The 13,706-nt window shown below is 38.9% G+C and overlaps 1 protein-coding gene across 2 annotated transcripts in view; it reads right to left on the reverse strand.

Annotated features, from left to right (window-relative positions):
- Positions 1 to 13,706, reverse strand: part of LOC124236360 (cytochrome P450 2C21-like) — a 66,488-nt gene that overhangs the window by 15,598 nt on the left and 37,184 nt on the right. For both annotated transcript variants that reach the window (XM_046655318.1, XM_046655317.1), the window contains 5 exons: positions 6,969 to 7,131; positions 5,426 to 5,575; positions 2,699 to 2,859; positions 1,333 to 1,509; positions 221 to 362 (listed from right to left, as the gene is read on the reverse strand). In XM_046655318.1, coding sequence (XP_046511274.1) covers positions 221 to 362; positions 1,333 to 1,509; positions 2,699 to 2,859; positions 5,426 to 5,575; positions 6,969 to 7,131 — 793 coding nt within the window. The remainder of the gene's footprint in view (positions 1 to 220; positions 363 to 1,332; positions 1,510 to 2,698; positions 2,860 to 5,425; positions 5,576 to 6,968; positions 7,132 to 13,706) is intronic.

Raw genomic sequence — 13,706 nt, forward strand, 5'->3', positions numbered from 1 at the left:
ACAGTGACGTCTGCCCTTCAAATCTCCACTGCTGTTTAAATACCTCATTCTCTTTTTGTACTATAATCTAATTTGAATTTAATTCATCCAATAAGAAGATGTACTACTTGCGGGAAATTTTCTTGTACATTGTCTAGACAGGTAAAGAGTGGAATAATTATCAGTCTTGCCTGCCAGTTTCCACCTGGAATTTCAACCTACCCATCATCTGTGATTGTACCTGTGACCTCTGGATGCTTCAGCAGGAGCAGGAGTCCATATCTCAGGGTGGTGCTCGTTGTCTCTGTTCCCGCGCTAAACAAATCCCATATGGTAGTGATCAAGTTGTCCATGGTAAATTCAGACTGTTTGTTGTGTTTTTCCTAGCAATGATGTGTTAGAATTAATTGAGAAATAAAAAACTTTAGAGGTAGCATAAAATACCTCAATATAACATCATTATTTGCTCAATTTGCTTATATGGCAAATTAAAGCCAGACATTAGAGACTGCTGTAGCTGAAAGCAAAGGTACATGAGTTGTTAGGCTTCCTTCTATCAGTTAGAGTATAATCAGTTACAAACTTTCAACAAGTCCTTTCTGATTCCTCACTTTTTCACCCACTAGCCAATCAGTTTCTCTACAATTTCTTTCAACATAATTTTTATCAAGTCATCACTGCTACTCACTGTCAAATCTAGCATCTATTGTCTACTTTATCATGTTTAAATTTCACGTTCAAGCCTCCAGACCCAGTCACCCTCAAACTGCAACACTAGTCCCAACCTCATCAGTCACTACACCGATGACAGTTCCTCCATTACAATCAAGATAATCTCTTTGAAAATTCTACACACTTGATCACTGCACTTATCATTCCCTGGACATATTTTGTCATCTCTGTTCATCTAAGCCAGAGTTTCCTCAAAACCTACCTCATCTGGGACGATTTCCTAGTATGTGTCCAAGGGCAAGCCTTTCTAGTTTCCTGTCCATTCTTGTGTTCCCCCTTGTGTTACATCTTCCATTCATGGAACTTATTTTATAAATGATAATATGTTCTCTATCATTAACCTTGGATGTTTGTGTGTATGTGTATTTTAATCTACCTCTAAATAAAGAACAAGCTTTAACATGGTAAATATAAAGGCTTCTAAGTTATTTTCAGACAGAATTTAGAAATATCTCAAGACATCCAATACGGTTTTCACAAGCAATAGATTGCACAAGGAATTAATACCTCTTTAGGAAGGAGTATTTGTTTTAAAGTCCCAATTTCACTGGGAAGAGCAAAGCTAATCTAGGAGTCACATCTCATACAAAGATGAAGTTGCAAATCAGAGTCACATGATACCTTTTCCATTTTAATCAGGAAGTAGTCAATAAAGTCTCGAGGGTTATTGAGGTCCAGGGATTCTTGGTGTTCTTTTATTTTCTCCAAGATAAACTTTTGTTGGTCAGCAATGTTTTTAAATAATGCATTATGACTTCCTGGGAGATAATGTATTAAAAAGGGGAGAGCGTTGTAGAGCTGAAAGAGGAAAGAGTTATTTTTTAATTCACTCGGCAAACTCTTACAGGCCCATATTACATCTCAGACCGTTTGCAATACGCTGAGTAGATAAGAATAATAAAATATGCTTCCTGCACTAGAACATACTTGGAGTTTGAAGGAAAAGGAACTAATAAAACGGCCATACTTGCAGTATGCACAAGTTACAAAGCAATTTCAAAAACATTTAAATGCATTTCATAACCGTAATTCTCTGAAGGAATTCAGCAGCATGCCACGTCTTTCCAAATGAGGAGACTGACGCTCAGAAAGCTTAGTCAACCTGTCTAAAACCCTAAACTATGATAGAGCTAGAACCCAGTGTTCATCCCATTTACCTTACACATATTTCTACAAAGAGTCACCTGAAAAGCTTGGAGGGCTCATATCCTTTCATTATAATGAAGAAACTACATCAGAAAGATTAAGGAAATACCGAAATACTTAGCCTACTTTTATTTAGGCATTTTACATCCTCAGGAATGTGCACATTGCCCATATTCACCTGGCCATTCCCAATCCTAGAGTTTACTGACTCTGCTTTAGACAGCACCTTCATGACTTAAAACCCTTGGTAGACACTGAAGCAATTTAGTCAGTCTGGTAGCTTCTATCAATCTAGAGAACTGAGAAATCTAACTTCTAGGTCTAGCTCATTTCATGTCTTTGCTACACTACTTTGCAAAATATGCTTAACATCTCTGGGTGAGAGTTTCGTGTTTGAAAGGAATGAGAAATAGGCTATTTGTTCTCTAGGATCCTTCCCAGGTGGAACACATCATAACCTTGTGATCCATACAGGATTTTAGTTGTTAGTGATTGCACAATTAGGTTACTACCTTTCTCTGACAGTGTACTGTAGTAAGAAATACATTTTACATCACCACCCTCTTCATCTCTAGATATAAAAATCAAAAAGTTTATCAGAAAAATACCTTGCTATAATGGATGATTGATGATATTATAGTTTTCTTTCTATCACTATATGGCATGCTTTAAATTTCATTTTAAGACATTAAATTGATTTGATAACTCACTAATTGATTACAAGTGCTAGTTTGATAAACATTACTTTAGCCATTTGGAAACAGGGCAAATGGACGAGGTAGGCATGAACAATAGATTACCTAGAAAATTAATTTTGACTTAAAGAAAAAATTGACGTTACCATTATCCAGGCAGTGCTTGCAATTTTCATGTTTTCATCAAGATAACTTAACAAGGTTAGCAATTTCTCATCACTGTACTCAAAGCGACAGTGGAAAACAACGGAGCAGATCACATTGCAGGGAGCACAGCCCAGTAGTAAAGTAGGATCACAGGGAGATGCTGAAAACAACGTAAGTTAGAAGTTAGAACACAATTTTCACGTAAATCATAAGCTAACTGTTTTAAATAATTGAAAAGGGTTGACTTCTAAGATTTTTTTAAGCATAGGAACTACCTGGACCTGCCATCATCAATATAAACTCAAAATGCTTAAAATAAAATTCATTGTGTTTCCCCAAACACAGCTGTTTAATCCAGTGCAATTTCCTTATTAATTTCCCCAAAGTATTCTTGTATTTACGTCATTCTCCAAATAAGAGCCACAAGGTAATTCACAATAAGGAGGTTATTTAAAAATGACTTTAAATTGTAAAATTTAGCTCTCATCGTGGATACTTCATTATGCCCAAGAGGAAGTGAGCAACATAATAAGAAAATCAGGAGACTGAGGGAACTTGAAATCATATTTTCCAAAACATAGTGGAAAAAAGTTGGGTGTATTTTACTTGCAGAAGAGAAGAATAATGAGAGAAATCAGAGTTACATTCAGAGATATTCAAATATCCAGAGATATTTGAAAGAAATATGTTATAATATTGGAAACAGGCTTTCTCTATGTAACAAAGAATGTGTTCCAAATTTAGGTGTTTGGCTGCTGACTGCTTTTAAGCCTCACATTTTCTTCTTTTCTACTCACATCTAGATAAGCTGATAAGAAAGCTCAAGTGCTCCCTCCTTTAGCACAAGCAGGAAGTTTGAACCACAAAACCCTGGCTTCACACAGGAACACCTATCCCCTCCCCACCACCTAACCACCATGAAAACCTCAAGCCAGTATCCTTTTATTGATCTTTCTAGCTGTTTTTGGATCTGCTTAGGAGCCACTCTATCCTCCACAGAAAGATTCATCTTGTAAGTAATAAACTTTTTCATATCAAATTGGGGTGTGTGTGTTACCATCCTCCTCTGTGAGGGGACAACCACAACACAACAATTTAAAAAATAATAAACATAGAAGGGATCAAAAAAGTAAAAATTACAAAGAAAAAATGTTCTGCTCAACATGTGAAAGAAACTTCCAACAGTTAGAGTTATCCAGTGATGGAATGGGCCAAGAGTTTGGGGTCCCCATAGCCAGGTGTATTCTTGCAGAGTCTTGGTGATCATACGTCTGGAAGCTGACAAAAGGTCATATTCACTATGGGAAAAGCTGAACCAGTTAACAGAAAATTGTGCTTGAAATATAACTCAAGTACACAAAATTTTTATGTTACTAGCAACATAGAACAGAAAACAGTCTATCTGGCAAAAAATAAAAGACTGGTGAAATAAACGATGGTACATTCAAAATAACGTAATACTGTACTACTTCAGTACTAATGCACTTAATAAACATTTAAAAGCTACACATGTGGAAATATTTATTTAATATATTAAGTTTAAGCATAAGGTTATGACACAAACTACGCAGAATAAGCCTCATGTGCCTATCCCTTCTTCGGCCAGGTCTCCCACCCATTCCTAAGTAATATGCATCAAAAGTCCAAATGATGTTCATTGACACTCTGCTGCCATTCCCAGAAATTTAGTCTAAGGAAAAATCAGAATCATGCAAATATTTGTAATAATTGCATCTTTTAATATTAATATCAGAAAAAAGCGAATCAACTATGTGGACAATAACATAGCAGTTAAAGAACACAATGGCAATTCACCACACACAATACAGTAGTACCAAGTCAATAATGTTCTTCAAAAAATTTTCAAGTATTGAGGTTTAAAAAACCACATATATCTTATGATTCTGATATTACTCCTTCCTGCCAAGTCTTCTGCCCTCCCCTTTCTCCTCTACCCCCTGCCAGTCCTGCATGTGCATATACACACACACACACGCTGAGCAGATTTGCACTACTGCAGCTCCCTCTCTCCCTCTCTCACATCCACTTTCCTCCAGGCAAGCTGTAATGCATCCCCACGATGACAAGGATTTGGTGTGAATTCCTCCACTGAATCACCAATGCTTTCTTTTTCAATTTTATTGAGATATAATTGATATACAAGACTGTATAGTTTCAGGGGCACAGCATAATGATCTGGCATACGTATATTAAGAAATACTTGCAATTTTTCTCAAGAAGTTACTAGAAAAATTGCTTACTTTTTCAAAATACCGTGGCCAAAACTACTAGCTGATTACTAAAGTCCATGTTCTCCTCTTCTTCCTGTGCACACAGATAGCCACATTTCCCAGCCCCTCTCACAGTCAGTTGTGGCCCTGTGATTGAATTGCAGCTCAGGGAAAGTGAAAGAAGTTTTGTGTGCCACTGCATTGCCTGGCCTATTAAAAGCATTATTTGCTCTTTTCCTCATTCTTTTCTCCTCCACTAGATGCAGAGAGATGCATCATGGGTGACACTGGAAGCCACATGTTGAAGATCTCAAAGCCCTTATCAACCTGGTGCCTGAAAAGACTGTTAGGCCAACCACTTCACCTCTCACTACTGTTATCTAAGCAAAAGTAAATTTCTGTTGTACTTGAGCCATCATATCTCTCGGTAGTATAACTGTAATAGCATTTAACCTATCCAAATTACTACTGTTAATGACATGAAGAAATACACACCATTGGTTTTTCTTAATGCTTCCACCAGACACAAGGCTTCCTCTTGAATTCTGTCTTCGAGAGTGTTCTTCCCCATCCCCATATTCCGCAAAACTGTGAGGGAGAAACGCCGGGTTTGCTTCCACCTTTCTCCATTACTGAAAACAATTCCTGTGATGACAGAAAAATAGAGAAAGATAACTTCCATTGTCATGAATTCTAGCTGAGAGTCTTTATCTTAGGAAATAATGACACTTAAGCAGGGAGTCTTAAGCAACATCAAGAATTTCCATCCATCCCTACTTCACCTCCCTCCTCTCTTGATCAAGCCTACTATCTTACTGTCAGGACTCTTGGTTTTACATATTACTAAACTCTTCATCCATTAGCTCCTGTAAAGCTCAGAATAACTCTGTGAACCAAGCATTCTGTCCCCATTTTACTGATGAGGATGCCAAAGATCATGGAGGCAATATGCTTGCTCTGTAATCAAACAGCTATTAAACCATGATGAGTACAAATCATAGGTTAAATTTTCAGGAATGACTTTAATGCATTGTAAGGGAAGTGTAGGAGAAGGAACAAAAGGAGTCAATTCTCAAGGAAAAGAGAAAGCGCTTGTGCATTGGAAGGAAGTGCAAGAAAATCCATTCCTCAGAGAAAGGAAACAGCCACAGCCCCTCTCATTTAACATTCTCCCCCATTTGTTAAATCTCGTCCATGAAATGTGGTCATAACAGCAAAGAAGTTCAATATCAGACATCCAGAGCTAAGACAAGATTGGGGAAAAAACAATGCTCATAAGAAAATTGTCCAGAAAGATCTTAAAGAACAACGTAGAGGAGGAAAGGACCCCATTCAGGCTTTATCTCTTTTTGAAGGAACCCAGTGACACACCGAGGGTGAGACAGCTTAAGTTCAGCTCCAACAACAAATGGAAGATAGTTCAAGTACTTAATTGAAAAAGCCTTACCTAACATCAATTCCAAACCATACTCACCGTGTGTTTCTCCATGATCCTCCTTTCAGGGCATATTTGTGCTTTATGCTCTATTTTGTACAGGACTCAAATATTTCCTATGCTCTTTTAGAAGAATAGAAGATTGAAGGCAAGAGCGGAAATATTCAAAACCCAGGTTGGTTCCAAGCATACTATGTATGCAAACTTCCTAAATTAGTATCTTGGCAACCATGACTCAGGCCAGAAAGCAAAATGTTTGGAGACTAAGCTAATTTAATCATTTCCTCCCTTCTCTTTTCTCTCTGTCTCTTTTTCATTATCTTAACTGGCCATAATTTAAAATGAACATGGTTTAGTCACAAATTCTTAGAAGATTAATTTGCTTTCATAGAAGATAGTTTGCTTTCATTGCTTTTAATGTTTCATAGGGACATTACGCCACCTTTATATTTTTAAATATGGATTAATGATCCTCTAAGATAAATTTGAAATTAGGTTGCTTTCATTAATTCCTCTAAAATACTTACAATTTCTCAATTCTTTAGCCTAGTTGGAGTCTTTGCAACTTACAAATCCACACACATTCCCCAAATGGAAGCATACCTAATCCCTGGCAGACTTTGTCGAACACTGGCATACTGCCTCTGCCAGAAAACTCCTCACTCTGATCAACCAGGGCTTCCTTCACTGCTTCATATCCATGCAAGACCACCGTGGGCTTCATGCCAAAATACACAGTGAACACAGGGCCATAATCTTCTGCTAGCTGGAAAGGAACAGGAGATGCAAGAATAGTGAGAATTTCAAAACTAAACATGTAGATAAGTAAGGGAAATATCTTTAGTATTACCGAACAGATTTTTTAATACTCATTCACCTATTGTAAAAGATTTCCACTCCTAGAAGCAGTAACTTAACAAGAAATCACATTTATTAAATGGTAATTATCATTATATTTTAATAATATTGCTATTATTTTTATCATCGTCACTAGCTATCCTTTCTTCAGCTCCTACTATGTGACAGGCGATATCATGGGTTTTAAGCATTGTTTAATTGAGTTTTTTTTGCCAAGCTTACACTCACAACAAATTTTCCTTCTTTCCTATAGTTACTATTAATGAAGTGTTTCTCCTCCTGTTTAAAGGAAGTTCATCCATTCTCCATTGTCCTCCGTGTGTAGACTAATAGTCATCCCTCATTGACCACTATACACATCTTTTTAGCATCAGAGACCTCTAAGTTTTATATGGCAACATAGTCACAGATATTTCCCAGCTTCCCTGTGCTGTGATGTGACTACGTTTCCATGAACTGATGTTAGGAGAAGTGATGTGTGCTAATCCTAGACTTGCATAAAAGGTAATTGCACAGCTTCCATTTCTCCCTGTACCGGTGGGTTGAAATGACAGCCTGGAGAGGGCCCCACTGTGACTATACAAATGAGCACAAGAGCCTAGGGGCTTTTAGGGGCAAATGATGATAAACTACAAGAATGAGAAAAACTGGGTCTCAGAATGACCTCACGGAAGAGAGGCAGCCCACCAGCACCCACCTCTATATCATTATGTGAGATAAAAATAAGCTCTTGTCTTGTTAAGCCATTGTACTAACGGGATCTTTCAGTTATGGCAGCTTTTTCAGCATACGAAATGGTGCAGGACTTATACTCTTTTGACTTGTCCAATGTTTGAGTCCTTCTGTCACCTTACAATTCATTCTTGTAAAGCAATCAGACTGATCTTTTCACAAAGCAAAAGTTAACTCGACAGTTTTTTTGGCACATTAATAGCATCACATTGATCTTATACTAAAGACTAATTTTCTTAAAATCCTTTTAAGACCTGCATGCTCTGGCTCTTGCTTCCCTCTCCAATCTCATGTTTTTACTTATTCTTAGGGCTACAACCAAGTCGGTCTTCTTTCAGAGATTCTAAGAAGCAATGCTCCTCCAGATTGAAAAACCTGAAATCTACTTTTACCTGTATTTTGTCTGGTTAAAGCATATCGTTCTTTAGATCTCAGCTCCGACCTTATTTCCTCAGAGAAACCTTTGCTGACTGTTGTTCTCTCCCCTAGTCCTCCAAGCTACATAACCTCTTTCTACCATGTCTCTGTTACAAGGTTTGCAATCATATGCTTATTCACACGATTGTTTCATAAATATGTGCCTTCTCTTTAGACTGGAAATTCCATAATACTAAGGTCTTTTTTCTCAATCACCATTGAAACTCTGCAGCATCTAGTATAGTGCCTAATGCGAAAGAGGCAGAATAGGGAGGGACTCTACCCCTCACCCTTCCCCACCAGATCTGGCACCTCCCAGCCTAGCTGTTTTTGGAGTCAAGGTAAGCTACCTTCCAACAGCAAAACTTCTTCCAAGCAGTCGACCCCAACTCCTGCATGTGTGCATAGCCTGGAGATGACCACTATACGACCTTCCTGGGGTGGCAGTAGTGAGCAACTGAGCCTGAGCCACCTGAATAGACATCTGAGTGATTGATTGAAAAGGAGGGCTCCCTCGGCCTGATCAACCCAGTGCACCATAGGCCAGTTGCATCTCCCCATTGGCCCTTTGTAGACTTGGTGGCCTTTCAGGTGGTGGACAGCTTGCACCTCTCCATTGACCTTGGTACTCAGGTGGTGGATGGGTTACACTGACCTCAGTATTCTGGGATAGGAACTCTTCCTTGGTACTCTGGCCAATGAATGTCTTGTCACTTTATTTGATACTCCCCTGTATTTTTCTATCTTATGCTCACACACTGAGGGAGAAAAATTTTCTCATTGCTTCTGTCACCTTTCTGTCAACTCCTGTAGACCACAAGGATCCCATTGCTGCCCATGTGAACGATGGTTGAATAATAACCAAATTCCCGCCCTCTACAGCCTGAAATGCCAGTCTTCTCACTCCTTGACTTGTAAAACACCTTGTCTCTTGTTTCTCAGTTGAGAAGGAATTCAGTCTTGATGTAAGTAAGACCTGGACTTGGTGTGAGGTAGAGGAAATCAGAAGGACTATGGAGGTTCAGTCCCAGTGGTCCTTGAGTCTGCTTCCCATCTCTGCCCTTGTCTGCCTTTCTTTCCTCTGTTGTCTCTATGTGCAGGCCATTTGGGATTGAGAATGGACTTATATTCATATAGATGCTTGCTCCCAAGATTTACATCCAGCCCCAGCATCCCTGCCGATAGGACATAGATTTATCAATGACCTAAACATGGGAAATGAAATTTCTGGGGTCCCAAAGGACTCTCCCTTGGGATGTATCATTTCTAATTTATACCAAGTCAAATTAGATAGGATTAAAAAGAAAAAACTGATATTCTTTTGCTGAGGCAGCAAGAACTTTGGCCTGAAAATGGTTCCCTCAGCTACAATACCATCCCTCAGTTCAACCTGTTTTGAAAGGGTAAGGGATATGGGAGGAGATCCCCTATGTGAAGACCATTATGAAACTATACCAAGATCCAAGGCTAAGAGATTCTTGCTGGATGTGTGTGGCCTCCATTTCTAGACCTCAGCCCCAAGGAATCTGAACCAGACTTGCTAACAGACTCCCTTTTTCAGGCCCCAGCTAAATTACACCAGTGCAGCCCAACCCCCATATCTCCCTCTGCCCCGGGGCCCCCACCTTATCCCAGCCAAGCCCCAGAGGGAATGGTGCCCCCAGCATCGTCTCCAATGGGGTTACCATCAGGTGCCAAGCTGGCAACCTCCTTTGCCTCACACACAGTTCACAGTTGTTTTCCTCTCTGGGAAGTGGCAGATGGGAATGAGGGAATTACCAAGGTGCATGTTCTTTTCTCCATAGAGAATATGGGGCTGTGCAAATAAAATTTTGTAGATTTTCAGAAGATCCAGAAAAATTCTGGGACTAATTTGTTAGACTGACTTTGGCATTCTCACTAACCTTGTGGGACATTACTGTCATTCTGGCCCACTGTTGTACCTCAGAAGAGAAGGACCACAGACTAAGGAAGGATAGAGAATATGCTGACAGTTTAATGGCCACAAGCCCCTGCCACAATGTTTGTTGGGCAGTGAGGATGTGGTCCCTGGGCAAGAAACCTGTTGGGATTATGAAGATGCTGTTGTCAGGGCTAGGATGGGACACTATGTTACCTGCCCACCAGGAGGGATGAAAAGTGTATAATAAAGCCTGTAAATTATGACAACGTGAGGGAAGTTACTCTAGAAAGACAGGAGACCCAGCAGTTTTCCTGAGTTGGATGACGGAGGCTTTTAGAAAATATACTAACACTGACCCAGAGTTGGCAGAGGGAAGAGCTTTGCTTTCCATGCACTTCATTACTCATTCCATCCCAAACTTTAGAGGGAAGTTACAAAACCTGGAGGCAGGACCCCAGACCCCACTGTTCACCTTGATGGAAGAGGCCTTCAAGCTCTATAACAATAGGGACAGGGGAGAGGAGGATAATAAAGAAGGAGATGGCTAAAAACACACTACTTTTGGCTGCTTTGATTCATCCACCACCTCAGGGTGACCCCAGGAGGCCCAGAAGACTGGACAATTGAAAGGAGAGATCAAGCCTAGGGTGGAACCAATGTGCACACTGCAGGAGGTAGAGACACTGGGAAAAGGAATATCCTGATCATCTTCAAGCACGGCGACCACGGGACAACCTTGGGCAACCTCCCCTCCTTACCAGCCTCTCAAACAAGAGGCAAGCCCTCAAGGATTGACGAGTGGGAAAAGCCCTCCCGGCTCCGACATTGACTTGCTCCATCACCACGACTCTAGTAGAAACTCGGGTCACTCTTGATGTAGCAGATGGGATGATTGAGTTCTTTGTGGACAGCAGAGCCACCTACTCTGTCCTGACCCAGCCTGTAGGCCCCATCTCCAATCGTGACTGCATGGTAACCAGGACAGACAGACGGCCAAAGGTAAGACTATTTCCTTTCCCTGTTACTTGCACTGCCAGGTCAACTACCATCACCTACTCAATCCTCTATGTCCCAGAATGCCCTATTCCTTTGGTAGGTAGAGACTTATTAAGCAAATTAGGAGCCACTGTTTCTCTAGAGACAGACAGAATTCAGGTTCCACCCATTTCCCTCATCTCAAAGAGATTGCAAGCCCTCTGGGGACTATCTAGCCCATCACTAATTCCTAGGACTGAAGGGAAAAAAAGGAAAAAGAAAGGAAAATTGGCCATAAGAGCACCCTCACCAAAAATCTAGCAACTTGAGTGTCTTCTCCACAAATACTAGTAAAAAGGCTTAAAACAAAATTCAAATTCATAACTAGGGAGCCCTGTATTACTCTACCTGATTCATGACAGTAATTTGAAAACAAGAGCTGTGGAGTCTCTGGGTGTGTCTGTCAATATGTATGCCATATGTGTCTATATGTTAAAATATTATACATGTGATATTTTACCTCCAGAAGGTATAATTTCTGAAGAGCTCTATTCAACTGGCTTAATCACTTATATACATTATTTCCAAATGTATTAGAAATTAACACAAATGTCTTTCATGTTAACATGATATAAATTAATCTCTGTAACTGAAAGCTTATTTAAGATTGTTAGTTTGATTAAAATGAACATGTCTTCTGAGTCATCAGCATTGAATATGTTGCAGACATGAAGCCTTTATCGTACATTTATTGGTCAAATAAGCTGATGTTATCTCTATTATGAAACAGGTTAGCAAAAATAACTTAAAATGATAGCTAATTTTGACTAACATCTCATGATGTTTTATAGGCAAACTAAATAAGTATTGGGAAAGAGTAAACTAAATAGATGTGAAAAAGATAAAAGTATTGGGTGAACTTTTTATGTGTTAAGGCATGTATATTTAATATAACTTCCAAAATTTCTTGAACTTGAAAATTTGAAGTTTTGCTAGGTGAAACTAAATGATAAAAATTCAGTGAGTATCTGGGTCGTTTTTCACATAATATAAGTACTGAAACATTATCACTAAACATATCCAAGTTTATCTACTTTTATTTCTTCTTACAAAGACATTAAAAGATCTTTGGGGGGCTGGCCCTGTGGCCGAGCGGTTAAGTTCGCGCGCTCCACTGCAGGTGGCCCAGTGTTTCGTTGGTTTGAATCCTGGGCACGGACATGGCACTGCTCATCAGACCACGCTGAGGCAGCGTCCCACATGCCACAACTAGAAGGACCCACAACGAAGAATATACAACTATGTACTGGGGGACTTTGGGGAGAAAAAGGAAAAAATAAAATCTTAAAAAAAAAGATCTTTGGGTCTGTTAGTAAAAGTCTTGTATTTTATGAAAAGGTTGGACTGGGAAGTAATATGTTTCTAGAAATTATGAGAAGTGTTTGGAATGCTAATGTAAAAGATAGTTCATAGTTGCCTACTTCTTAGTTTTCACTGAAAACCAAGATCTATCAGGGTTAAGATTTCTAATTGATATATGTGCTTAAAGCTATTAAAAACTAATAAGAAAAACATCTTTGTATTCAAGGAAAGTAAGAGGTATGTTTTCAATGAAGAAGGTAAAAAGAGTGGAAATATTCTTGTCTGTTTTGTTAAGAAAGATAAATTTGGCCTAAGGTAATAGAAGGGATAAAAGAAGGCCTGGGACAAATTCTAAATGTGAAAAGAAAGTCATACAAGGTTTTTGGATGAGGAACCCTAAAAAGGGCTTTATGCATGGTCAAGTTGGTTAAGATTGAAGTAAATCTAGTTAAGTGAATGAGTTTTAATGTCAAAAGTAACCTGGCACAAAATTATAATTTGATTTTCTCTCTCTTAAAAGGATAATTTTCTTGAACTTTTAGTCTTCTCTTGATAAACAGATTTTGAAAGATTTTTGTCTTTGAGTAACCCACCAGAAGGGTAGGGATTTTAGGTTTTATCAAAATTAATTTCCTGTATTGCTTTTATCATGTCGTTAATCACAGGTGCTAAGGTTTTTGTTACTGCTATTTAAATTTCGGCAATGGTCTGAAAATCTTTAATTGTCACCATGGTTAAAAGGATAACTGAGCATTGTTTCATAAGGACCTACAATATTATGTAAGTAAATGTTATTGATATGTTGGGGTTTTAAAAAGAGTTATAAACATTCCTAAAATTCTGATCTGTCCTGCTTGTCACCCATATTTCCATTATCTTCTTGAAGTGTTGCGTTTCACAGAAATAGCCAAGTTTCTTTGTCAATTGCCCTTTTGGGTCTTTTGTTGCTGTTTTACTCTGAAGCTTTCCCAATATTTTTCATCTTCAGAGAGATGTGTGGAAAGGTATGTGACACTTACTATAGAATATAGGCTTCTCATAAACTTTCAGATCATAAAACTGAACTGGGTAAGAAACGACAGAACTCTAACAAA

Source organism: Equus quagga, chromosome 2 (genome assembly GCF_021613505.1).
Source record: "Equus quagga isolate Etosha38 chromosome 2, UCLA_HA_Equagga_1.0, whole genome shotgun sequence".
Classification (NCBI taxonomy): Eukaryota; Metazoa; Chordata; class Mammalia; order Perissodactyla; family Equidae; genus Equus; species Equus quagga.